Source organism: Mastomys coucha, unplaced genomic scaffold (genome assembly GCF_008632895.1).
Source record: "Mastomys coucha isolate ucsf_1 unplaced genomic scaffold, UCSF_Mcou_1 pScaffold15, whole genome shotgun sequence".
Classification (NCBI taxonomy): domain Eukaryota; kingdom Metazoa; phylum Chordata; class Mammalia; order Rodentia; family Muridae; genus Mastomys; species Mastomys coucha.
In genome coordinates, this window is record NW_022196897.1 from 148,964,102 (window position 1) to 148,990,799 (window position 26,698).

The 26,698-nt window shown below is 44.5% G+C and overlaps 2 protein-coding genes and 1 long non-coding RNA gene across 5 annotated transcripts in view; 2 read left to right on the forward strand and 1 right to left on the reverse strand.

Annotated features, from left to right (window-relative positions):
- Sgk2 (serum/glucocorticoid regulated kinase 2) overlaps positions 1-10,708 on the forward strand; it is an 18,428-nt gene extending 7,720 nt beyond the window's left edge. The window contains exons 9-12 of the mRNA XM_031372657.1: positions 1,840-1,935; positions 2,776-2,931; positions 5,330-5,419; positions 10,291-10,708. Coding sequence (XP_031228517.1) covers positions 1,840-1,935; positions 2,776-2,931; positions 5,330-5,419; positions 10,291-10,455 — 507 coding nt within the window. The 3' untranslated portion in view covers positions 10,456-10,708. The remainder of the gene's footprint in view (positions 1-1,839; positions 1,936-2,775; positions 2,932-5,329; positions 5,420-10,290) is intronic.
- A 21-nt stretch (positions 10,709-10,729) lies between these two features.
- Positions 10,730-13,296, reverse strand: LOC116091336. Its single transcript, XR_004119012.1, has 2 exons — positions 13,183-13,296; positions 10,730-10,920 (listed from the first exon to the last, which is right to left on the reverse strand). It is a non-coding gene; the product is annotated as an uncharacterized LOC116091336 (long non-coding RNA).
- Positions 13,285-26,698, forward strand: part of Ift52 (intraflagellar transport 52) — a 28,221-nt gene continuing 14,807 nt past the window's right edge. The window contains exons 1-8 of one of the 3 annotated variants that reach the window (XM_031372655.1): positions 13,285-13,585; positions 17,194-17,318; positions 18,167-18,254; positions 19,229-19,358; positions 19,803-19,878; positions 22,356-22,427; positions 24,286-24,412; positions 25,657-25,746. In XM_031372655.1, coding sequence (XP_031228515.1) covers positions 17,200-17,318; positions 18,167-18,254; positions 19,229-19,358; positions 19,803-19,878; positions 22,356-22,427; positions 24,286-24,412; positions 25,657-25,746 — 702 coding nt within the window. In that variant the 5' untranslated portion in view covers positions 13,285-13,585; positions 17,194-17,199. Of the gene's footprint in view, positions 13,601-17,193; positions 17,319-18,166; positions 18,255-19,228; positions 19,359-19,802; positions 19,879-22,355; positions 22,428-24,285; positions 24,413-25,656; positions 25,747-26,698 lie in introns of all 3 variants that reach the window. The other 2 variants (XM_031372654.1, XM_031372656.1) reach the window with 2 other exon arrangements.

The following is a 26,698-nucleotide window of genomic DNA, read 5'->3' on the forward strand; positions in this document are numbered from 1 at the left end:
ATATATATTGAGAGGGTGAGGCAGGGGGATTGTAAGACACTACCTCAAGATAATAATTAGGGCTGCCTGGCATGCATGAGGCCTTGAATCCAACCTCCAGGATCACAATCAATCAATCAGTCAGTCAATAAATCAATCATCAGTAAATGTTGCATATCTGAGCAGGAATTCACATGTCTATCTGACTTGCCTTGGGTTTAAAACCTTTCCTTGAATATCCACCAGTCTTGGATGTTAACCCTTGAGCTGGAGGTGGGGGGCCCTGTAGCTTGAGCAGGCATCAGAAGGAGCAGAGGGTTGAGGCTACAAAGTAGAGCTGCTCCTCTCAGTTTTCTCTGGGGCAGGACTTTAGAGCATCCCTGTTTGTCTCCATCAGCCTGCAAAGTTGTTCTGGACCTTCAGACAGGGTCCTCCCGTTGGTACCCAGGGAGCTTATGGTCAGGCAACCTCTCCCAGCAGGGACCATTCACTATGTTTGTGCATGGGGTACCTACTGGATGACTCTGACCCACCCCCCAAAGCCTGACCACAGTCAGTCCTTTCTTGGGTACAGCTAGCAATGGGGGGTGGGGAGATATGGAATTATAACTCATGTAGGAGACATTCCTTCTTCTAGAAATGTCACTGCTCAAGACCCAGGCACACAGACAGACAAGAGTTCCTACCTTTGTTCCTGTGTCCCCAGTAGAGACTCCATGTCCCCCCCTTTTTTTTTTACTCTGTGTGTGTGTAGTATGGGCACATACTCATGTGGATATGGGCAGGTTCGTGTGCACATGTGTATAGAGGCCAGTAGTTGGTGTCAGGTGTCTCCCCTAATCACTCTCCACATTTTTTTATTTTTTGAGGCAATGTCCCAAACTGAACCTGGAGTCCATCCATTTGGCTAGACTAGCTGGCCAACAATCCAGTGATCCACTTGTCTCTATCCCAACCCTATGCCATGTCACTGGAGCTACAAATGTAAGCCATCTCACCTGGCTTGTATGTGACTGCTGGGATAGGTCCTCATGCTTATACACCAGGCATTTCTCCAGCTACCACTTTGATCATGTTCCCATTTAAAAATAAGGAAGCCAGAGTTCTGGCAGGTGGAGTGCTCATTCTAGACCCATACACTAAGGCCGGCTCAGAGCTGGATGGTTCTCTTCCCTTCCATAGACACATATAGGCCTTCAGGGTAGCTGTTTCTGTGGCTGGGACTCTGCCTTAGCAGCAAAGAGCTCACCAAGCCCTTGGGCCGGGCAGAAACACAGCACTGCCTCAGTTTCTTTCCCTGTGCCAGGCCTGGCTTCCTGGCATGTTCCCATCAGAATGGTCTGGAATACACCCCTTTCTGCCCCTCTCCCCTGGCATTAAGGCTTCAGAACAAGGGTGAGCCACATTCCTTTAGCTTTGTCCCTTTGTCCCCTTGATGCACTGCGATGCACTACAAGGTGCTGCCAGGGCTGTCCCAGTCTTAGGACACAGGTAGCCTATAGGAGACCATATACAAATAAGAAGGTGTGGCTGCTTCTGAACTGTAGATCTGACTTGGCGCTTAGATCACAGATAGGTTGTAGCTCCCTTTACAGGACCCATTTGTCTGGTACTCTTGTGAGATGCACAACGTGCCTAACCATGCAGGACAGTCATGTCTGATTTCCGGTACGCCCCAGTGCACTGCAAAGGGCCCGTCACCAACCAGACCTCTAGTGAGCGAATACTGATGACGGCAGGAGAAGCTACGACATTCTGATGGCAGGAACAACCCCTGTTGATGCTCTCCCTTGAGTGCCTTGTTTATAGACAGAGAAACTGAGACTACGGGGTCCTTAAATAGCTATACTTCCTCAACAGTACTTGGCTCCAGAAGTGCTTCGCAAAGAGCCTTACGATCGAGCAGTGGACTGGTGGTGCTTAGGGGCAGTCCTCTACGAGATGCTGCATGGCCTGGTGAGTGGATAGATAGGTCTACAGGGCACGTGTGGCTTGGAGAAGCTGAGGGTGGTCCCTGTTTTATGTAGCTTACTTTAGTTTTGCATGGGGGATTAAATGAGCTATCCATCCACCCTGAGGAGTAAAGAGGAGGCCAAAGGGGGGAAATATATACATATGTGTGTGTATGTATACACACACACATATATAATGATAACACAGCCTTTTTGCAGAGTATAGTTACTTTTATTGTACCAAAAAGGACAGTGAGACTGGAAGGTCACCGTGCTGATAGATTCGGAGCCATCCTAGGCTGTATGCTTAGGTGGAAGCCTGTTTATCCTTTCCTGAGGCAGGCTTTCCTGTGGGCTGGGTTCTCCACTATGGGAAGGTGCTGCAGAAGGGGTCAGCTCTGAGTAGGTAGAAGGACCAGTGGGTGGAGGAGCTGGAGGAAGAGGGGTAGACTGTGAAGGTAATTTAGAGCCCTGCTCTTAGCTGTATGCTTTACCAGTCTCTAGCCCTGTCTTCTGTAATCTGCCAGTTTGTAACCTCTGGCAGAAGACGGCAGTGAGGCCAGGAAGACATGAGGAAGGTGAGAGAAAAATACTTGGTGCACAGGTGGTCCAAGGACCTCCGGGAGCCTCCCAGGGATGGGGAAACTCTGTGACCTTCTCAGGCATCCTTTGTCCTGCGCTAGGAGCCTGGAGGTCCTTTCTCTCTCTACCCACCCCGTGAGCTGTAGCCCTGGACACAGGCCCCGGACAAACCCTCCTGGCTCTTCCAGCTCGCTCTAACACTCTATGAGACCCCTTTCCGTGGCTTTATGGCTGAAGCTCCTTTTCTCCCTTTTCTCCCCAGCCCCCCTTCTTCAATACAGATGTGGCCCAGATGTATGAGAACATTTTGCATCAGCCCCTACAGATCCCTGGAGGCCGGACAGTGGCTGCCTGTGACCTCCTGCAAGGTCTTCTCCACAAGGACCAGAGGCAGCGGCTGGGCTCCAAGGAAGACTTTGTAGGTGACCAAGCAAAAGAGCTCGGGTCCCTTCCTGCAGAGACAGCTCAGGGCACCTGGGGTGGGAGTGTTTTCTGCTGCTCTGTAAACCTAGGGGCTGCAAGTGCATTTGCCTAGAAATTACCTTTCTGCCTGTTGAACTCTCTCCTCTCTCTCTCTCTCTCTCTCTCTCTCTCTCTCTCTCTCTCTCTCTCTCTCTCTGTGTGTGTGTGTGTGTGTGTGTGTGTGTGTGTGTGTGTAGGGCAGAGGTTGATGTTAAGTATCTTCTCCAACTATCTACTTTATTACTTGGGACAGAGGTTTTTGCTGGACCTGTAGCTCATAAATTGGCTATACTGGCTGCCCAGTGAACCCCAGGGAGCCTCCTGTCTTTGCTTCCTTAGCTCTAAGATTAGAGAATGCCCTCATTCTCAAACACTTTAGCAACTGAGCCTCTAACCATGTTTTTTAAAGTACAGGGGTTTGTTGTTGTTGTTTTGTTTTGTTTTGTTTTTGTTTTTGTTTTTTGCCAACCAATATTTGCTGAGCCCTTGTTTTGTACCAGCACTGAGCTAGGTGTTAAGGATTTAATAGCCTGGGTCTCTGAATGGTTAAGCTTGAAGATTAAAGAAGACTGGCAAAAGACAGAATCTCTGTGCAGTCATCACCATATGTGACAAATTTCAGGAAGGAAATGAATGGTGAGCAGAGATAGAGTGTATTGGGATCATGCCAGTTTACACTGGCATGTCCAGACATGTCCTCTATAAGGAGATGACAAGCTGAACTTGGAATATGAGAAGCCATACACAGAACCAGAGAAGGCTCCCAGCCATGTGGAAGAGTCCTGTGGTCTGAACAAGGAGAATGGCGAGAAGCAGTATGTTTGTCGAGCAGAGGAATGGTATGATCTAAGTGTTTTAGAAACTTCCTTCTGCGTCTGTGCAGAGGGACTGCACAGATATCTTGCTTTTCACAAATATCTGAGCAATTCACATTGCCAGACACTGGCTGGACACTTACAATATGGAGACAAATAATTCATAGAAGTTCATAATCTGTTTCCTTTTTTTTTTTTTTTTTTGAGACAGGGTTTCTCTGTGTAGCTTTGGCTGTTGTGGAACTCACTCTGTATGCCAGGCTGGCCTCAAATTCAGAAATCTACCTGCCTCTGCCTCCCAAGTGCTGGGACTAAAGGCATGCACCACCACCACCCGGCCATAATCTGTTTCCTTGGCACATGCATGTTTCTAAGATCATTTCAGGGCCAGCAAGATAGTTTGGGTGTAAGGTGCCTGCTATTAAGCCTGACAACCTGAGTTCAATCCCCAGGATCCAGAAGGCAGAAGAAAAGAACTGGACCCCGCCCCCCCCAGGTTGTTCTCTGACTTCCACATGCGGTAGAGACAGGCAGATCTAAGAAGTGAGTTCCAGGCTGGCCATGGCTGTATAGTAAGACCTATCTCCATCAAAGAGAAAGTGACTGCAGTCCAGACAGCCTCAGCATCTGAAGGATGGGTTCTAGGACTGCCCCACCCCCAGCCCCCACTCTATGGATAGTATAGCTTTAAACCCATGTCTGATATAGAATGTGGGTTTGTTTGTTTGGTTGGTTTGGTTTTTCGAGACAGGGTTTCTCTGTGTAGTCCTAGCTGTCCTGGTACTCACTTTGTAGACCAGGCTGGCCTCGAACTCAGAAATCTGCCTGCCCTGCCTCCTAAATTCTGGGATTAAAGGTGTGCCCCACCACTGCCCGGCTAAGGGTTTGTAAGCATTGTATACACTAAATGATTTCCATGTCAGGTACTGAGATGCTATTTGCCTCCGACTCTTTAGATAAACTCTGCTGCACTCACATAAATCAAACCTCTGGAAGGAGTTGCAGAACTGTTGAGTGTGAAGCAGACAGAGGGAGAACCCTGCTGGAAGGGAAGGGGGTTAGGAAAGAAGTGGGAAATCATGTCCAGGACTCACTCCTCACTTCCGGATCTCTGGAAATCTACAGTTTTCCTTGGGCTTTTATTCCTCATGTCTTTACTAATGAGTGGGCTTGTTCTATTTCTCTGGGTTGCATTCTAAAGAATCAAGATGTAATAATGTGCATGGATGTGAGAGGCTATCTTCAAGTGCCCCCTGCTTACCTAGATCCAGTTCCTCAGCCTAGCTCACAGAAATGCCTCCAGATACGATACGGATTCCATACAGATGCTGAGATCTAACTGTGGAAGGCACATGTGCCGTAGAGAAGAATTTGGGTTCAGATGACGGGGGAGGTGATATGTCTGTTGACAGAATGCTCTCTTGGCTGAGCAGAGTAGCCAGAGCTGCAAAGGTCTATCTAGTCAGTGGCCAATAGTAGGTACCAGTTGGGGTGCAGCTATGGCGAGGATCACTTCTGACCAGTACCTTCTTCCTGCAGCTCGACATAAAGAACCACGTGTTCTTCAGTCCCATAAACTGGGAGGATCTGTACCACAAGAGGTTGACTCCGCCCTTCAACCCAAACGTGGTAAGCAAGCATAGGGTTCACTCCAGATTTTGGCTTCTGGATTCCCAGAATCTAGGCCAACTCCCTTTATACAGCTGGCAATGCCCAGGGTTGGAGAGTCTCAGTGATTCATGCAAGATGGCAAGAATCAGAACTGGCTCTGGCTGCCCTGGCCCCTGGCAGCCTTAGAAGGATGAGCGTGGACTGCTCCATCTTTCATCTCCAGTACCGGAACCCCACAAAGCTGATACAATGTTTATTTTTGAGACTGGGTAGCCCAGGCTAGCCTTCAGCTTAAGATCTTCCTATGCAGCCTTCTGAATACTGGGATTACAGGCACCTGTTTCCCCCCACCCAGTACTGTACAGATTTTTATAGTGTTCTGTGTCACAATAGTACACCCAGGCAAAGCTGTATCTTTAGACCTTTTCCTGATGATAAAAGTTTTGTGTATTTCTCCGGCAAAGTGTGTATAATGAAGTTGAAAGCAGTAATGGGGAAATGGCTGGGTATCTCACCAGACAACAGAAGCTACTGTGGGCAGACTTCCTTCCACACCGGAACACTACCAGGATTCATTCTCTGTTTACAGTTTTCCTTTGAGGAGTTCCTGCCCATGAATGTGACACTAAGATTTATTTTTTCGGCTGGGCGGTGGTGGCGCACGCCTTTAATCCCAGCACTTGGGAGGCAGAGGCAGGCGGATTTCTGAGTTCGAGGCCAGCCTGGTCTACAGAGTGAGTTCCAGGACAGCCAGAGCTACACAGAGAAACCCTGTCTCGAAAAAACCAAAACCAAAACCAAACAAAAAAAAGATTTATTTTTTCCTTATTTGTCCAGGAGTCTAGATACTATCTTATCATCCCTGTATCCCTGACTGGCTTCAAACAAAATACCATGGCCAGCTAGCACCAGTTTGTGTGTGTGTGTGTGTGTGTGTGTGTGTGTGTGTGTGTGTACAATTACATACACACACACACACACACACACACACACAAACATTTTTTGAGATGGGGATTAAAGGCATGCAGCACTGCTCCTTGCATGTGACTATATTTAATTTAATGCTGCATCAGAAATGAACATGAGCTGGGCAGTGGTGGCGCATGCCTTTAATCTTAGCACTTGAGAGGCAGAGGCAGGTGGATTTCTTTTCTTTTCTTTTTTTTAAAGATTTATTTATTTATTATATGTAAGTACACTGTAGCTGTCTTCAGACTCTCCAGAGGAGGGAGTCAGATCTCATTACAGATGGTTGTAAGCCACCATGTAGTTGCTGGGATTTGAACTCGGGACCTTCAGAAGAGCAATCAGTGCTCTTAACCGCTGAGCCATCTCACCAGCCCCCCGGCAGGCGGATTTCTGAGTTCGAGGCCAGCCTAGTCTACAGAGTGAGTTCCAGGACAGCCAGGGCTGTACACAGAAACCCTGTCTCAAAAAAACAAAAAACAAAAAACAAAAAAGAAAGAAAGAAAGAAGGAAGGAGAGAGAGAAAGAGAGAGAGAGAGAGAGAGAGAGAGAGAGAGAGAGAGAGAAATGAACATGAATTTGAGGAGCTGCAAAAGCAGGCAACTTCATGAAGCTGACAGAGCAGCTGAGGTACCCATAGAGGCTAAAGTTGGCTTGCCTGGTGGATAGGAAGGACTACATGTGCCAAGACCAACAATGGTGAGATTCTTGACAGTGGGATTTACATACCACTGGGATGTTTGAAAACAATGGTTACTGCTGTCCCTTGGCCTGGCAGTATAGGTGTAAAGCTAGGAACACATGCTTAAAATCTCTACAAATACACAGTTTCCAAACACAAGCCTAGAACCAACCCTCCCAGTCCCATCCCCACCCCCACCCCCACCACCTAGGCTTGCTCTTGGCACAAGTTCATCATCATTTGATGATGTCTGGATGCTTTCTCCTCCTGGAGTTTTCTTTGCTGGACTGTATTTTTCTCTTTGATCCTTAATTTTCAAGTGTCAGCCTTGTCCACTCTGACAAGTCTGACTCATCACTCCTCCTGACTAACAAAGACTGCAGACTCCAGGACTCACTCGAGGCCACCAGTCTGAGACACTGCTTGTTGGGGACTAGGTTCTAGCACCAAGTTCTTGATAAAAATGGTCAGATAGGACATATAGTACAGGGTCCTGAGATATTACTTTTGGGATTTTATTTTTGTCTTGGAAATGGAACCAAGCCTCACATGCTAAGTAAATACTCAGTCACTGAGTTACACCTCAGTTTTTTACTTCTTGGAACTTAAAATGACAGTAAAGATAGTATGGTGACAGTTCTGTGAACATTTGATAATAAAAGAACAAAGAAAGTCATAAATCAAGGCACTCTTCCAATATTCTGGTGGAAACATTATTAGGTGGGTTACAGCAAAATGGAGAAGTCTCTGCCACAGGCCTTAGTGCTTCCTAAAGATATTCTTTTGGCCTTTTACACATTCCAAAGAGTTTATCTGTTAGCCACAGGATGCTAGGTCAGACACAGAGGTGGGTAAAGGATGCTGGTAAGGGAGAGGAGTGGCTAATGATAGCCCAAGGTAAATTGTAATTAGGCTCTAGACCTGCAACCTTCCAAGCTCTCCATAATTACTGAAGTTTTAATGTTAGTCAGACCAATGGCAGGTGCAGTTCCTTTCAGGAACATTGGTTCATAAGAGGGTATTCTCACAGAATCCTAGGAAGAGATACGGGAAAATACAGTGATTTATCAGCCTTCGAGGGAGACATGCAGGAGGATTCCTGGTTCTGCTATTATTGATGAGACTTTGAACAGAGTTCATTAGTACCACATTCTTTATTTGTAAAAGCTGCAAACTAAATGCTTGTCAAGAGCCTCATAGCTAATGTTAGGCAACAAACATGAGAGGGATTCACATTCTGGTCCAGGAACTCTGAGCCTGGACTGGATCACTGCACTCTGAGGCTCTTCTGGGAAGCTGGAAGCCATGGCTCATTTGTTTCCTCAGTCCAAGACCAGCAAGCTAACACAGATCTGCAGGCCCTTCCACCATTCACTTACCTGCTTAGGTCATAAACCCCAGGAGCAGTGTCTCCTCCACAGGAACACAGTATTGCTTTGCTTCTGCCCTCTAAACGACAATCTTTTTAAAGATTTTCTTTCTTTATTTTGATTGAATACGTATGTAGGTGGATATGTGCAGGCCAGTATGGTGTAGGGACGAGCAGAGGCCAGAAGAGGGCATCAGATCCCCTACTGATGGAGTCACAGGTGGTTGTCTAGCTTTCCAGAGGGTGCTGGGAACCAAGCTTAAATCCTCTGTAGGAGCACCAAGCACTCACCTGCTGACCATCTTTCCAGGCCCTGAGTAAGCTTCTATCTGGAGTCTATGGGTTTTTCAGAGTATACCAGGCCAGCATTTCTCTGTAGAGCCTCATTCTGTGGTTAGCAGTGAAACAGCTGACACTGATGGTCTGGAATTTCTCACTTGTGTTTTTTTTTTCCTGAGTCCTCTTCACCTCCATCAAGCCATTTTTGAGTTTGTATACAGTGACCTCAGAGGACCAAGAGAGACAACTCCTAAGGTACCTTTTTCAAGCCTGATTGGACAGTCACATGGCTAGCCCATGTTAAAATATACACACACACACACCTATATATATAATTATATTCTATCCCTGGAATGGAAATGGAGAATCTATTCTTCCTTCCTTCCTCTCTCTCCTTTCCCTTTCTTTCTTCCTTCCTTTCTTTCTCTTTCTTTCTTTCTTTCTCCTCCTGTCTTCCTTTCTTCTTTTCTTCCCTTCTCTTCCTCCTCCTGCTCCTCCTCCTTTTTTTGAGACAGGGTCTGACTATGTATTCCTGTCCCTGGCTGTCCTAGAACTCTTTATGTAGGTAGACCATTAGACCAGGCTGGCCTGAAACTCACAGAGAACCACCTTTCTCTGCCTCTCTAGTCCTAGGATTAATGAAGTTCAACCACTATGGCCAGCATTGTATCTTTTTAAAGACAGGATCTTATGTACACCTGGATAACCTCAAACTAACCTTGTAGCCAAGAATAACCTGAAGTTCTGATCCCTCTGCCTCCTCTTCCCAGGAGCTGGGATTTTATTTTTATTTTTGTAATAGATCTATTTATTTATGTGAATACAGTCACTGTTTTTCAGACACACCAGAAGAGGGCATCAGGCCCCATTACAGATGGTTATAAGCCACCATGTGGTTGCTGGGAATTGAACTCAGGACCTCTGGAAGAGCAGTCAATGCTCTTCACCGCTGAGCCAGCTCTCCAGCCCCAAGAGCTGTGATTTTAAATGTGCACACCATGCTTAGTCTGTCTGCGGTCATTTTTTTTTTTTTTTTTTTTGCCATGTCCCATATAGATCTAGCTCCAGCATAGCCCAGCAGCCCCAGGGTCTGTACCATATTATCTTATTTTGTCTCTATTATCTAGGTCTTTATCAGTCTCCTAAGTGATCTTCCTGTTTCTCCTCTGTCATAAGCAGTTCTTGAAAGTAGAGGTTCCCTCTGCTTTGTCCTCCATTTTTCCCAGTGCTATGAGCTGAGCATATGGTAAGCATTTAGGATATATACATGACTAATGGCTTGTCTGAGGATTGGTATGGAATGTGAGACACTGACTGTTAAATATGAAAGGCCAGGAGGCACTGAGACGGGGAGGCCTGTCATCCCTCTCCCAGGAGGCACTGAGACGGGAGGCCTGTCATCCCTCTCCCAGGAGGCACTGAGACGGGGAGGCCTGTCATCCCTCTCCCAGGAGGCACTGAGACGGGAAGGCCTGTCATCCCTCTCCCAGGAGGCACTGAGACGGGAGGCCTGTCATCCCTCTCCCAGCTCTGGGATCCTTAGTTGGCTCTGAACCCTGCCCGGCCCTTCTCATCCTTGGCTTCTATTGACAGGAAGGACCCGCTGACCTGAAACACTTTGACCCAGAGTTCACCCAGGAAGCTGTGTCCAAATCCATTGGCTGTACCCCTGACACCATGGCCAGCAGTTCTGGCGCCTCAAGTGCATTCCTTGGGTTTTCCTATGCACAGGATGATGGTGACATTTTGGACTCTTGAGAGACATGCACTTGGAAAGCCACCAAGCCCAGCACCTGTGGGAACTACCTTCTGTTGCACTGAGACCCAATGAGTCCCGAAGAAGTAAGACACAGAGGCTCAGAGAAGAGGGGAGTGTGTTCCATCACGTGAAAGAAGAGTTCAGGGCTCAGGCTGGCTGGCTAGGCTCCTAAGTACCCAGCCGTCTGCCGTTCTGACTTGCCCTTCTTGAGAAATGACTTCTGTGCTTGGTTCTTTGTTTTTGTTTTGTTGTTGCTGAGGCAGTGACAAAATATTCAAGAAAAGTAAAGAACATCTATTTGGGCTCACGATTTTAGAAGGTAAAGCCCATAGTTGGTTCATCCATTGCTATGGTCTTCAGCCAAAGCTGAGTCATCTTGCTGGGAGGAGTGGCTTGCTGAGTCATGTTGCTGGAAGGCGTGGCTTGCTGAGTCATCTTACTGGAAGGAGTGGCTTGCCTTATGCCTACCAGCAGAAACAGAAGTCAGGGCTGGGAATAAGATACCCTCAGATAAGATAACTCCCAAGTGGCCTATTCCCTTAGAAGGCTAGAGCCTGGGGTGAGGAGGCCCCACCTCCTCCTTATCACCTATGCTATAAAATTACAAATCTATGAATGGACTGAATTGCTGAGGAAGCCTGAGCCCCTCTCTCATTGGATAGTGATCCAATCATTTACTAAAGGCACCATCACCTGACCACAGGAACCTTCAGAAAACACTTCAGAACTGTGATAGGTTTGAATATTGAGTTATGAGATCACAAAGTGGCTACTGGTCACTTTTGTGTCCTAAGCAAGAGAAAAGGAGGAACAGGACAGAAGTGGGTTGTCCAGGAGCCCTGTCTGGTGGCTTCCTTTAGTGTGTCATAAATCCTCCAGTGTTACTAGAATGGAGCCTGGGCACGAGATACCTCTCTTAGTAAAAGGGTTCAAATACTGAGGGAAAGGGTGAGAATGTAGGTGACCAGCACTCTGGGAGAGGACCTCTTGATGTCTGAATTTTTATTTCAATGTATACATTGATGAACTGTAGTAAGTCTGTTGTGTGTTGCCTTTGGTTTCACATTGCTCTATGTGGACGGTGTCTTTGTTTCAGGTAGTATTAAATGCACTGGATATTATTTGTTACTGGGTGTGGTTACCTCAATACCTTTCAATATTTAAGAATTCCCTACTTTTGAGCCTCTGTTGGAGGGGGTTAGGGGTGATGACCTCTATTTAGAATTGCAGGAAATGACAGATCCTGACTTCCTCATCCTCCTCTTAGAGACATTTGGTCCAGAGATGCATCTGTGCCATACCTGGACCCAAGGATGGATCTGTGAATTCTGAGTTCCTCCTGGAGAAGGGCCAACAGTACATATTGTAGCAGCCAGTCCCTAGAAGCCTCAAGCTTTCCTTTGAAGATTTCAGTCTTTAAACACACTCTCTTTTTACTTAGTTGTCCAAAGTCAGCCTCAAAACACATCTCTTGGGCAAGTTGTGGAGCTGACGTTCATGTCTGTTAGCAGTCTTCATTCAAACGACCCTAAGGTAGTAATTACTTCCCCTTCTTTTGCCAATGAAGAGACAAGATCAGAAAAATTGCTCCTGTGGTGTGAAGGCCACACTAACAGGCTGGCATGTTAAACTATATTTGACTCAGGGCTCAGCTCTACTCCTCCGTCAGGCTCTTAGAGCCAAGAAATAGCTCATCATTTCTCAAGAGAGATGGGAATAGTACACATGGCCAGAAAATCAGGGAGGCCAAGATGTGTGGATCTGTAAGTTCCAGGGCAGCCTGGTCTACAAAGTGAGTTCCAGGACAGCCAGGGCTATCTATACAGAGAAACCTTGTCTCGAAAAAACAACAACAAAAAAAAGTTCACCAGATACAAGTCATGTTCAGAAACTGAAATTTGGAGCAGCTGACTCCAAACCCCTCGAGCTCCTTCTGCAATCTGATACAATGGGAGAAACACTCTAGGAGGTGCTCTCATTCTGGTGTGCTGGCACTTCTAGGACACTTACTGTACAGAATGATCCTGTGACTTGCCCAAGTCCAGATCGAGATCATTTGCATCCTTAATTGCACACTGTATTCCATTTTGCTGCACTCCTCTTAGAAAAGTTCTCTAGAAAAGTTTCTTGGCTGAGAACTCAGTTGTACAGCTCATGATGTGGATGGTTCTGGATTTGAACTTCAGTGGGAGAGAAGGGATCTCTCTCCTTCACACTCTTTCCCACTTTCTAAAACCGTCCTAACCATAGTTGTGAAAGTACCAGACAAGTTGTGTGTTTTAATATCCTAAACGCATACTCCTCTGTATTAAGACATAGGTGAGAATCAAAACTGCCGGGCTTCCTACATGTGCCTGCTCTAAGTTTAAGGCTGCAGCCGCTTTGAATACAAATCCACAGCCCTCTTAGTGAAGTGTCTGCGGATGCAAGCGTGTTTCCCGTTCCCATGGCAACCGTTTGCACAAGCAAGTACCTCTGCCGGAAACGCTTCCCCAGCACCACAATAGTACTACATCTCCGGCGCGTCACTACAACTCCCTACCCCAGTTTCTACTTTTAAATTTTGGTAAGACCTGGCATTTCAGGTCTCCTGATCGCTACGCTGCAGGAGCCTGCCCAGAGCCTGGCTAAACGCCCTACGCCTGCGTCCAGGACAGGCCGGGGCGTGGCTTGCCGCAGCAGTCTCCGCCCACAGGCAGGCCCGAACTCGCGGCCTGGGGACTTACCATGTTTATCGGTCTTTAATAGCAGTTGCTAGTAAATGAACGAAATGGGCTTCTTATTAAAAAGTGACTCCTTATGCTTGGAGACATCCCTCACTGGGGGAACAGGCCAGCCTGGCGACAGCCCTGACCCCTACCCGACATCCCCCAGCGTTCGGGGCCACCAGGCACAGCCCTTCTGTCGTCGCTTTGTCGTCATCACGCCTCGACGGAAGTCGCTCGGGGCCCGGAGCCACGCCTTCTCGGCGCGCGGCCTTGGATACCTGGCGGCCTCTGGCCTCAGGTAAGGAGAGGTCGGGTTGTGCGGGCCGCCAAGTCGTTGGCCTGGCTGGAGATGATGACGGCCTCGCCATGCCGCTCTGGAGACCCCTAGGCCAGCCTTGTGGGAATCCCGAGGTCGGCAGAGGTACACTGAGGGCGCGTAAGTGGGCTAGGAACTGGTCCTGGAAATGATCTAGAATTTCTAGTTCCTCAGACTCCGCCGTTTTGTCGTAGACCTGCAGAGTATAAAAAAAAACCAAGATGAGGAGCCATCAAGTCAGACTCAGCTATCATTGCAACCACGCCTGGGTTTTTCATCACCCCGGAAAAATTTAGTATACCTTGTTAGATTATTGAAGAGAAAAATAAGAGAATTGGTTGGGCAGTGCTGCCCAAATATTGTTGTAATATTCTTATTATTACTGACTTTTAAGCCTTATCCAATCCTTAGGGAAACTCATTTTTAATTCTAGTAGGACAGGACCCCAGATCTACTGCTGTCTCTGAAGGAGTGGTGGTGCTCAACTACAATAAACTGTTAACTCAAAGTGTATTCTTCCTTTAAGAGCAATTCAATACTCAAGGAAGGTTATTTACTTTTCCCAGAAATCTGCTCCCGCCCCAAATACGTCTCAAAAGCAGAAAAATATAAATCCCAGTACTGTGATGTTTGGACTCTTTGTGGCACAGTGTAGTAATAAGTCAATGTCATCATTACTATTTGTTTTTTTTTTAATTAATTTATTTATTATATGTAAGTACACTGTAGCTGTCTCCAGACACTCCAGAAGAGGGTGTCAGATCTTATTATGTGGTTGTGAGCCACCATTTGGTTGCTGCGTTTTGAACTCAGGACCTTTGGAAGAGCAGTCGGTGCTCTTAACCATTGAGCCATCTCACCAGCCCCCCAACGTCATCATTACTAATGTGATCATTGAGACTTTCTAATCAGGAAGCTGGAGAAGGCAGAGTATAGTATTGTATGTACACAAAATTAAAACAAGCATGTCCAAGGTTGGGTGAAACAGGAAAGTTCAACTCTATTAGCCGGCTGTGGTGGCACACACCTTTAATCTCAGCTTGGTCTATAGAGAGAGTGACAGTGCTACCAGAGGAACACTGTCTTGAAAAAGAAAAACCACAAACAAACAAACAAAACAAGCAAGCAAAAAATAGCTCTGTCATGTGATGAAGTCAACATGACAAAATGTTTTTAATTTCACTGACGGGATTAAGGCTGCAGCTTAATAGAAATTGTCGTATTGATATATCCTAATCAAAATTTACTAAAAAGGAATTATATCACACAAAAGTCCAAGAAAAAACATCATTAGATATACTAAGAAAATCTTACCACAAGGAAAGCCATTCTAAATGCATCATGCCGTGCAGAAGCCAGAAAGAAATAGATTAATACTTTTGGATTTATAAATTCTATGACCTGCAAAATTAAGCCAAAAAGTTACCAGAAGCTAAGAATAATGGCAAATAAACTTTTGAAAAACTTGTTTGATGACTGATTAGAAAATTATAAAACCCCATGGAAAAATGACCAGAGGACTCAGGAAAATGAGAAGAAATACAAAATGGCTGATGGCCAATGTGGTAGTTTCCTCTTATCTGCAGCAGCTATTCTAAGACAGTCAGTGGATGCCTGGAACTACAAACAGTATCAAGGGGTGTGTGTGTATGTGTGTGTGTGTGTGTGTGTGTGTGTGTGTGCGCGTGCACCCGCGCATGTGCACATGCACGCACACACACATTTATAAGAACTGATATTACTGGGGCTGGAGAGATGGCTCAGGGGCTGCACTTCCAAGAAGTCCTAAGTTCAATTCCCAGCAACTACATGGTAGTTCACAAGCCTCTATAATGTGATCTGATGTCCTCTTCTGGCATGGAGGCATACATGCAGATAGAGCACTCATAAATAAATAAGCAAACTGATAATACAAAGCAAAAGTTTTGAATATGGTTTCTCTCAAAATACCTTATTCTATGCTTACCCTTGTAATTGAGTTTATACAGTGCTCGTGTGGCAGTAAATTATTAGGATATTGTCATGGTGCATTGAATAGAGCCCTATGATACTAAGACCATCAATCTGATTGACAGAATTGGTAACCAAGTGAGTAATAGGTAGGTAATAATGTGTAGCATAGGCTACACAAAGAAATGACTCATGTAGTCAGGTAGTGTAGGTTAGTGTTAAGATTTTATCATACAAGCTTGGAGGGACATACCTTTAATCCTAGCAGTCAGGAGGCAGTGACTGATGTGTCTCTGAGTTTGAGGTCAGCCTGGACTACAGAGCTGGTTCCAGGACAGGCAAGACTATACACACACACACACACACACACACACACACACACACCAATTGTGTCAAAAAATTTTTCATCATACTACTCAGAATGGTTATTATTTCTGGAACTTTCCATTTAAATTTTCAGACCATATTAGACCCTTGAAAAGCAAAACCATGGAAAAGGAGTCTATTTTGTTTTGTTGGTAAAGACTGGAAAATAGTGGTATGTGGGAACAAATTGTTAATGGAAATATAAGTTATTAGTGTTTTGAAGTGTAGTTTGTACATTTTTTTTAACCATTCAACACATAGTAGTCAAATGCTGCAAATACACAGAATACCACATTCATATGTTTTTAGGGAGCTGGAGAGATGGCTCAGCAGTTAAGGGACCTACTGCTCTGGCAAAGGACCCTGGTTTGGTTCCCAGCACTCACATCAGGTGACTGACTGTAAGTCTGCTTCTAGGGAATCTGCCTTCTGGCACATGTACATGCATATACATACATAGAAGTAAAATTTAAATGAGCCTAACTGGGCATGTGGATGCAGACCTTTAATCTCAACACTCGGAGACAGAGACAGTTTGGTCTACATAATGAGTATCAGGACAGCCAGAGCTACATGGTGAGACCTGTCTCAGATAGATAGATAGATAGATAGATAGATAGATAGATAGATAGATAGATAGATAGATAGGCAGACATAATTTTTAAATGAGTCTAGATAAATAGATAAAATTTTAAAAGTCTAGGAATGTTTTTAGTCTTTTACTAGCAAAGAAAATTGAAAAAAATGTCATTAAGTTTATGATTGGTTAAATACTTGTATTATGTCCTTAAAACAGAATACTATGTAGTAGGGGGCTAGAGAGATGGCTCAGTGGTTAAGAGCACTGACTGCTCTTCCGAAGGGCCTGAGTTCAAATCCTAGCAACCACATGTTGGCTCACAACCATCCTTAATGAGATCTGATGCCCTCTTCTGGGGTGCCTGAAGACAGCTACAGTACACATATATATTACATATAATAAATAAATAAATCCTTAAAAAAAAAAGAATACTATGTAGTTACTTGGAAGAATTAGTTCATATGTAAAGGAAGGTTGTCATATATACAATGTGTTTCAGAGTAGCATCTAGGGTAAGATTTTATTTTATAAAATAAACTAAGTTATGCCTAAAGTAATGTAGAGAGGTATTTACACTTAGCAGTGAGCAGTCTCAGCATAAACAGGAGGGTGATGTTAGGCAAAGTCATGAAAGTAGGCAGGTAGGCGAGCCAGCGCAACAGCGTGAGCTGAAGCCAGGCTCAGCCTGCGTCAGCTTTGGCCATTGGCTTTTCACTCTCAGCCTTTGAGAACCATGAGGGTTTAGAGGTAAGTGCAGCTGTGTGCCCTTCTCCGCTTTTATATTACTGCTGCTTTGGTTTGTCTTTTTATCTATAAGGTAACCATGGAGAAGGAGCTGCGGAGTACCATTCTTTTCAATGCATACAAAAAGGAGGTGTTTACCACCAACACTGGCTACAAATCTTTGCAGAAAAGACTTCGGAGTAATTGGAAGATTCAGAGGTGATTGTGATCTTGGGCACTGCTTTCTGAGTGATAATGGTGGCCTGGTGGTAGGACTCATCAATAGTTTAAGATTAGTCAGCATATTATTAAGTTGCCCTCCAAATAAAAAACAAAGATTCATTATAATCATAGATAATATTTTAAGATGTCAGATGTTTTCTCCATATTTTATACCTAACCTTAGCTAAGAGACAGACATATTTTAAGTTTGTTTAACACTTGAGCTTAAGGAAGGAAAAGTGAGGGTTAAATGAAAATGTCTTTGTTTTTAGACGTGCTTCCTTTAAATGTCTTTTCCCCTGTGGTCCTGAGGGACCCCGCACAGGCTGCTCAGTGCTCTACCACTCAGTGACAGCTCCAGTCCTTAGTGCTTGGGGTTTTGTTTTGTTTTGTTTTGTGTTTGTTTTTAATGAGTGAAAACTTGTAGTTGTATAAGTTAAGGTTAGAGTCAGGCTTTGTGGCATGTGCCCAAGGCTCGGCACTTGGGAGGTAGCGATAGGTAGAGTAGGACTTCAAGGTTAGACTTGTCTACATAGTAAGTTTGAGACCAGTCTGGGCTATGAGTCCTTGTCTTAAAATACAAATATATTAATGGAAGAGTTGATTGAATTAGTACTTGGAAGACTTCTTTATAGTTTAGTGGGAGTTAACTTGAACTCCTTTACTTTTTGGGAGTTTCTGAAGCCAGCCTGGATGTCTCTAGGGCAGTCCGTGAGGGGCTCTCACTTTGGGAGAGAGGCTGTTCTAAGCTCTTAACTGTCTCAGCCTTTATGACTATTATAGTCAAGAGGCTCATAAATTGGCTTAAATTATGGCTCTGACTTATTCTTACAATCACTTTTCAGCTTAAAAGATGAAATCACTTCTGAGAAGTTAATTGGGGTAAAACTATGGATCACAGCTGGACCAAGAGAAAAATTTACTGCTGCCGAGGTAAGGAATATTCATACAGAAACCAAGAGAGAGGCCAGGGGCAAGCAAGGGTCTGAAATCATGGATTTAAGTCTCCCTTCTACACCTTCTGTGTTCCCTTAGTCATCTCCCCTCTATGGTGATGAAGTGTGACTCCCCAGAGAGTACTAAGCCCATGAGGAAGGTGGTTAAAGGTCAGGCACACTTCTTTGCCATAATATACTTTGAACATAGAAAAACTAGATAGCCCAGTCTGGCCTCAAACCTGTGATCTTCCTGCGTCCACTTTCTATGTGCTGGAATTACAGGTGTGCCCACCATGCCCAGTGTACCTATGCATTTAAACCCATAAGAAAGGTGGCATTTATTATATAGGTAGATGCCAGACCTAAGTGTTGGGTCCTCTGTGGAATGCTGTGGATCGAACCCAGGACCTTGTACTTGCTAGGCAAGCATTCTACCACTAGAGCTATATCCTCAGTCTCCCTTTGAGCATTTTAGAGCTTTAGTGCTCAAAGGTAAACCTGATCTTTTTGTTTTGTTTTTGATTTTGATTTTTCAAGACAGGGTTTCTGTGCTGTCCTGAAACTTGCTTATCCACCAGGTTGGTGTCAAACTCACAGAGGTCCACCTGCCTCTGCCTCCCAAGTGCTGGGACTGAAGGTGTGTGCCACCCCCTCTGGATGTCTTGGATGTCTTTTTGATTTTGGAGACAGGGTTTCTATACATACCACTTTCATCCTGGAACACACTCTGTTGACTAGCCTGGCCTCGAACTCACAGAAATCAGACTCTGGCCCCGGAGTATTGGAATTAAAGGCACGCACTACCACACCAGGAAAAGATGGATCTTATAAAGAAAGAAAAATGATACTATCCTATGACCACTTAAGTGGCTAACAGATTTGAAGTGTTTTTGTAGTTAATGCTTATTCGTGCTGTAGGTATTTTAACAAAGTCTTTTGCCCACAGTCACTGTTTTTTCCTTCCCATAGTTTGAAGTCCTGAAGAAGTTCCTTGACAATGGTGGGGATATCCTTGTGATGCTGGGAGAAGGGGGAGAATCCAGATTTGATACCAATATTAACTTTCTTCTAGAGGAATATGGAATCATGGTTAATAATGGTGATTATTATCTTACTACATTTTATCTGTTTGTTTGTCCACAAGTATGCCATGCGTGCACATGGAGATCGGAGTCCAATCAGGTGGAGTTGGCTCTCCTTCCACCATGTGGATTTCAGGGTTCAATCTCAGACTTGTAGACTTGGTGGCAAGCACCTTTACTCTCTGAGCCATCTTTGGTTTGGTAATTATTATTTTAAACATGGGTATCGATTGCCTGTTTAATATTTTTATCATAGCTCTTTTGACCAGCTGGTATAGTGGGGAAAAAACGCTTGCCAGGGTGCCGTAGTTGCTCATTCTAAGCTCACTAGCAGAATGGACCTTTGATAAAATAGAAGGGATTAGAACAGAGTTCTAGTTTGTTTTCATTTCAACATTTGAATGAGTCTGTATGTCAAGCTTGTTTCTAATCTAAAATGTATCTTCCTGCTTTGCCCATAGATGCTGTGGTTAGAAATGTGTATTACAAGTATTTCCACCCTAAGGAAGCTCTGGTTTCAGATGGAGTGTTGAACAGGTAAGAGTGTTGAAGCCGCCATGCTTCACAACTTACCTCCCTTCTTGGCCTTCCTTGTTTTATTTACTTCTTACTCCTCAAATTATATTCTTCCAGTTTTGGAAACCTTCTTGTTTACCTTTGATCAGGGTACTTTCCACTCCAAGTAAAAGAAAAGCCCATCCAAGTGGGATTAGACTGGATTACTGGAAAGCTTGGAAGTAGGGTAGCCATTGAGTATGGATTGACTGAAGGAGCCTCAGCGTTAGGACCCAGTTTTCAGATTTGATTCCTGATTGCCCAGCTGAATATCTTGGTTTGTTTGTTTGTCTTTTAAAGTCATCATCCTCCCTCTGCCCCCCTTAAAAAAAAATTTTTTTTTTTGACTAGGTCTCCATATGTAGCCCAGTCTGGCCTCAAACTTATGATCTTCCTGCCTCACCCTCCCAAGTGCCGGAATTACAAGTGTGTGCTGCTTTAGCCAGGTTCAGGCAAGTTTTACCAGTTCCCTCATTCATGACTACTGGCCACACTGTCTACAGACACCAGGATATGATTTGGTCTTACCATTCCCTTAAGAGTAGTTCCAAGGTTTGCTGTGTGAGCCATCCTAGGCCCCATGCCCACTCCATTCTGGCCCTGATTTCACATCATGGAGCCTGAGACTCAGTCAGCTTTCACTGCTCTCGATCCGTGATGAGGGGCTTTCGGAGTTAGGAAGTGAGCGTATGAGATGGTTGGAGAGATGGCCCATGGGCTATTTCCCATGTTGTAAACTATTCGTTCTCCACATGACGCTGCCCTGTGCAAGCACTCTGCTGACCCTGGGTGTGCAGTGTAGAATGTGGAGCTAGGTTGTAGACCCTTTCCTCAGTGTAGAATGTGGATCTAGGTTGTAGACCCTTTCCTCAGGACTCAAGCTGGAGGAACTGAGAGTATGGTTATGTCCACCTGCAGTCCCCACTTAGTAGTCTAATACAGAGGACGGGTGCAAGCTAGCCTGAGGCTAGCCTGTGCTAAATAGTGAGTACCAACCATGCCAACCAGTGCTAAATGGAAAGACTTCCTTCTCCCCTCCCTTTCCTATGTTCATGCTTTGAGAATTTCTTTGTTTTTTTCCTTCGAGACAGAGTTTCCTCTGTGTAGCCCTGGCTGTCCTGTAACTCACTCTGTAGACCAGGCTGGCCTCGGACTCAGAAATCCGCCTGCCTCTGCCTCCCAAGTGCTGGGATTAAAGGCGTGCGCCACCACTGCCCGGCAAGAATTTCATATATATTTTTTTTGATCATACTACCTCTCACTCCTCCTCCTAATTCCTCCCAGATCCACCCCATCTTCCCACACCTTCCAACTTTGTGTCCTCCCTTTTTAAAGACTCTATTCCTAAAGCACAAAAAAGGAACTGAGCTGAACATTTATCTAGTTTCTTCTTATTTTATTTTTTGGAGTCAGGCTCATGTAGTCCAAAGTAGCTTTGAACCCCTGATCTTTCTGCCTCTCCCTCACATTCAGGTGTTGAGTGTACACCAGACCCTGTTTATGTGTTCCTAGAGATGGAACCCAGGGCCTGGGACATGCTAGGCTAGCACTCTTCCAGCTGGGCTATATCCCATCCCATGCTAGATCTCTTGTTGTCACTGTCATTCTGTTGCTTGGGTTATTTCTTTGTTCATTGAGACAGGATTTCTCTGTGTAGCCTCAAACTCTCTCACTCTGTAGACCAGGCTGGCCTCCAACTCACAAGGATCTGTCTGCTTCTTCTTTCTGAGTGCTGAGATTAGAGGTGTACACCATCACCACCCTGGTTTTTTGTTTGGTTTGGTTTGGTTGTGATCCATTGTCTACCTATGTAGCCTTAGGTAGCCTAGAACTCACTCTGTAGGCCAGGTTTGACTGAAACTCACAGAGAGATCCATCTGCCTTTACTTACCAGATACTGGGAATAAAGGCCTGCACCACCATGCCTCGTTCAAGACTAATTTCTTTCTTTCTTTCTCTCTCTCTCTCTCTTTCTCTCTCTCTCTCTCTCTCTCTCTCTCTCTTTCTTTCTTTCTCTCCCTTTTTTTTCTTTTTTTCTTTTTTTTTTTGAGACAGGGTTTTTCTGTGTAGCCCTGGCTGTCCTGGAACTTACTCTGTAAACCAGGCTGGCCTCGAACTCAGAAATCCACCTGCCTCTGCCACCCAAGTGCTGAGATTAAAGGCGTGTGCCACCATTGCTCAGCAACTTTGGCAGTTTTTAGAAATTAAATAAAAACATACCCACAAACCCACATTCTTTTCAGCTATTTGCAAAAATCAACATTAAGAAATTAGGCTTGGGGCTAGTGAGATGGCTCAGCGGGTAGAGAAACCCTGTCTTGGAAAAACCAAGCCAAACAAAACAAAACAAAACCTGCCAAAGTACGGAGTCCTTGTGTCTAGTGCACATTTACTGCTGATGGGAGCAGTGTGCAGTCCACCAGTTTTTTGCTTATTAGATTTTAATGTTTTTCTTTTAGAGAAATCAGCCGAGCTGCAGGAAAGGCTGTGCCTGGAGTCATTGATGAAGAGAACAGTGGGAACAATGCCCAGTGAGTATGTCTGCAGCCCCTGAGAGGAAGGCACTTGCTCTTCCAAGAGTTGCCTTTCTCAATATGAAGAGCTTTCTGCTTATAGAAATAATTCTCACCAAAAGACCTTCAAAGCCATTACCAACAAAAACCAAATTGGGAGCGAGAGGGATGGTTAAAAGTGCGTACAATTCTTGTAGGCCTAGGGTCGTTCTCAGGATCCATATCAGACAGCTCACCGCTACCTGTAACTCAAGGAATCTGAAGTCCTGTTCTGGACTGTGGGTACCTTACACATGCATATGCACACAGTTAGAACCAAAAGAAAACTAGCTTTAATCCGTGAGGATCTGATATAGATGGTTATTTCAATTTTTTTAAAAAGTATTTATTTATTATATATAAGTACACTGATATAGATGGTTATTTCAATTTTTTTAAAATGTATTTATTTATTATATATAAGTACACTGTGTAGCTATCTTCAGACACACCAGAAGAGGGTGTCAGATCTCATTACAGATGGTTGTGAGCCACCATGTGGTTGCTGGGAATTGAACTCGGGACCTCTGGAAGAGCAGGCAGTGCTCTTACCCACTGAGCCATCTCTCCAGCCCCCTTTCAGTTTTCTTGTACCTGTTGAGACTTTCTTTGTGACTGAGAGTGTGGTCAGTTTGGAGAAGGCTCCATGAGGTCCTGAGAAGACGGGACTATTCTTTTGTGGGTTAAATGTTTTGTGTTATCTACTAGGTCTATTCAGTCAGAACAACTGTCAGTTCCCTTATTTCTGTTTAGTCTGGACGACCTGTTCATTTGAGACTCAGGTATTGAAATCTCCCACTATTACTGTGTGAGGATCAATGTATGACTTAAGCTTTAGTAATCTTTCTTTTACAAGTACGGGTGCCCTTGCATTTGGGGTACAGATGTTAAGAACTGAAACATCATCTTGGTGGATTTTTCCTTTGATTGGTATGAAGTGTCCTTCTGCATTTTTTTTTTTTTTTGATGAATTTTGGTTGGAAATCTATTTTGTTAGATAGTAGAATTGCTACATCAGCTTGCTTCTTGGGTCTATTTGCTTGGAAAATCTTTTCTAACCTATTACTCTGAGGTATGTCTCTGGGTTGCCTTGTCTGGCCTTAATACGTGGAGGTACCTAGTCTTACTGCAACTTGCCATGCTTGGTTGATCTCCTTGAGAAGCCTACCCTTTTCTGAAGAGAAGTGGAGGAATGGATGGGGGAAGGCCTGGGAGGAGAGGAAGGAGGGAAAATTAAGGTTGGGATGTAAACAAAACAAAGCAAAACCTCAAGTCATGGTATAGCTGAAAGGGAAGCAAAGTAGTAATTCTACACTGTAAATCTGTGCTCCCTGAAGCGAGGAACTGCATCTGACGAGGATGGAATTTAGATCTCTAGCTCTCCCCCAGTATAATGATGTAACTAAGTACTTTATTCTTTTAAATGACTGAATTAAATGGGTTACATTCTAATTTATCTAAGTAGTGATAGAGGTAGAGATATTGTAGAAGGCTCCAGAGTCTATTTTTTAATTTTTAATTTTTTTTATTTTAGACAAAGCTATTTGTCACAGGCTGGCCTGGAGCCTGCTATGTAGTGTGAGCTGGCCTCACAGTCTTTTTTTGATCAGGCCTTGATTTCTGGGATTTTTACTTATTGCGTGTGAGGGTGGGTAGACACAAGTACACTAGCACATGTGTGGAACTCGGAGAAGAACTTGCCGTTCTTAGTTCTTCCCTTCTGCTGCGCGGGTTCTGGGGATTGAACTCAGGACTGTGGCAAGTGTCTTTACTTGCTGAGCCATCTCTTGCTCCGCAGACCCACTGTGCAATCACTTGGGTGCTTGTCTTCTTACAGGGCTCTCACCTTTGTCTACCCTTATGGTGCCACATTGAGCGTCATGAAGCCAGCAGTGGCTGTTCTGTCCACAGGCTCCGTCTGCTTCCCACTGAACAGACCCATTTTGGCTTTCTATCACTCGAAGGTATTGACTTTCTTAGATATTGGGGGTATTGTTATGTTGTTGAAGTGTAAAGCTACTTTATGATGATAGGCATACACCTTTAATCCCAGCACTTGGGGGTAGAGGCAGATGAAGCTCTGAGTTGAGTTCCAGGCCAGCCAAGGGTACATAATGATGTCCTGATTAGAAAAAAACAAAAACAAAACCAAAACAAAATAGTCATATTTTTCCTGTGAAGCATCTGCTTTTTATGAGGTAGAAGCTGAAGTCTGTTTTCCCACTGAACAATTGGATTTATTTCTAATTATTTGTAATTATGATTACAGTATAGAATCTCTATATGTTTCAGATTGTTGGTTGCAGGATTTTGCTTGTTTTTGTTCTTTAATTTTTTTTTTATTTTGCCTTTATATGTGTGTATGGTATGTATGGTGTATGTGTGCGTGTGCCGGCATGATGCATGCATCTGCATTTGTATGTGTAAATATGGACACATGTATTTTGTGGCACACAAATGGATGTCAGAGGACAAGCTTAGAAGCTGGTCTCCATCTTGGACTCTATTTGAGACAGGATCTCTTGTTGTGTGGCTGCTCTGTATGCCAGGCTGGCTGGCTCACAGAGGTCCAGGGATTCCCTCTTCTCCATCACCCATTTCCTCTACCCCCATCACCACACTATGGACGGGGTGCTACCTCAGCTGGGTTCCGAGGACTCAAACTCAGATCTTCTTGCTCACACAAGCACTTTATCCACCAAGCTCTCTCTCCAGCTTTGGCTGCAGATATTGATAATTTTAGTAGCAGTGTGGTGAAAGACTCACTCACTGAAACCTAAGCAACACTGGTAATCACCATTTTTTCATATTTATCAGAAAGGCAAAGATACTTTATAGTATTGTAGGGTGTGAAGGGATGGCTCAGTGGTTAGGAGCACTTGTTGCCCTTGCAGAGGCCTGTTTAGTTCTCAGAACTCGCTTGAAGCTCACACCTACCGGTGACTCCAGGGGATCTCACGCCCTCCTCAGCCTGCACAGGCTCGTACCTGCACTTGCTGCACATGTTTCCTTGTAGATGAGGCACTCATATACATGAATGAAAAATAAGTAAGTCTTTAAAAATAAATAACAGTAAAAGGAAATTGTTTTCATAGTTGATATTTTTCAAATATTAACTATGTGTGTATCAGACAGCTGCTAATGTGATAAATGCTACATGCAGTGTGTTTTGGGATTTAAGTATCTAACATCGTTTTGTCATCAACAGAACCAAGGTTTTGGAAAGCTGGCAGTACTTGGCTCATGTCATATGTTCAGTGACCAATATTTAGATAAAGAAGAAAATAGCAAAATTATGGTAAGCTTTTCTCTTTCATGACTTCCATATCATTAGAAAATCCTGATAAGTATATTTATTACTCATTTACATGAGTATGCTAAACATATTAAATAGTAGGCACTAAAAATACAAAGTTGAGTCAGCCATAGCCCTACAGAAGTCTATAGTATGTCAGAAGAGTGACATCCAGATGAGTGAATGTAGAAAAAGTATTACTGAATTAGAGAGGTAGCTGACCCTAGAAATGTGATGAGGAAGAAGGACCTAACTTTTAAATCGAGTAGCTTAAGCTCAGGGATGTATACAAACAAGTTAGGCTTATCCCCAACTAGCTTCCAAATAAATGAGACTCAGACTGTGGTTATTTTATTTGTCTTTGACAGTTACTGGGGGTAGCCCTTAATATACTCTCTTAACTGCAGGCCTGGCTACCTCCCCAGTGGTGTACCCCAGATATTTGCTATTTCTCCTGCTCATGTGCTCATGATCCATCTCCCCACTTGGTGGCTTCCTCCTCCTCTCTTGTTCCTCCTCTTTTCCCCTCCTCTGACCAGGTTACTCCAAACCCACCTACCTCTAGTCCCTCCAGTAATTGGCTCCTGCCAATTTTATTTAACCAAATTGTAAATCAAGGAACAAGGTTTGCACACCAAAAGCTTGTAAACAAGAGAAGTCATTCTGTAAAAGCTTGTAAATGTGAGAAGTCTTTGGAGGCCTAGACCTGTAGTATAGAATTTAGCATTACAATACACAGCAATAGACCAACCCTCAAGAGCCCTAGCAGGGTTTAACCACAATCTTGGTGGTGCTCAGACCCCTCTGTTGTGTGGATGGTCAAAAGGGAAAGGCCAACCTAAGTCTGGCAAGCAAGATGAGGACTAAAGGGAGGTCATGATTAGTGAGTGTAGAGTCCAGCAGCTTGGGGGAGCCGTGTAGAGTCCAGCAGCTTGGGGGAGCCGTGTAGAGTCCA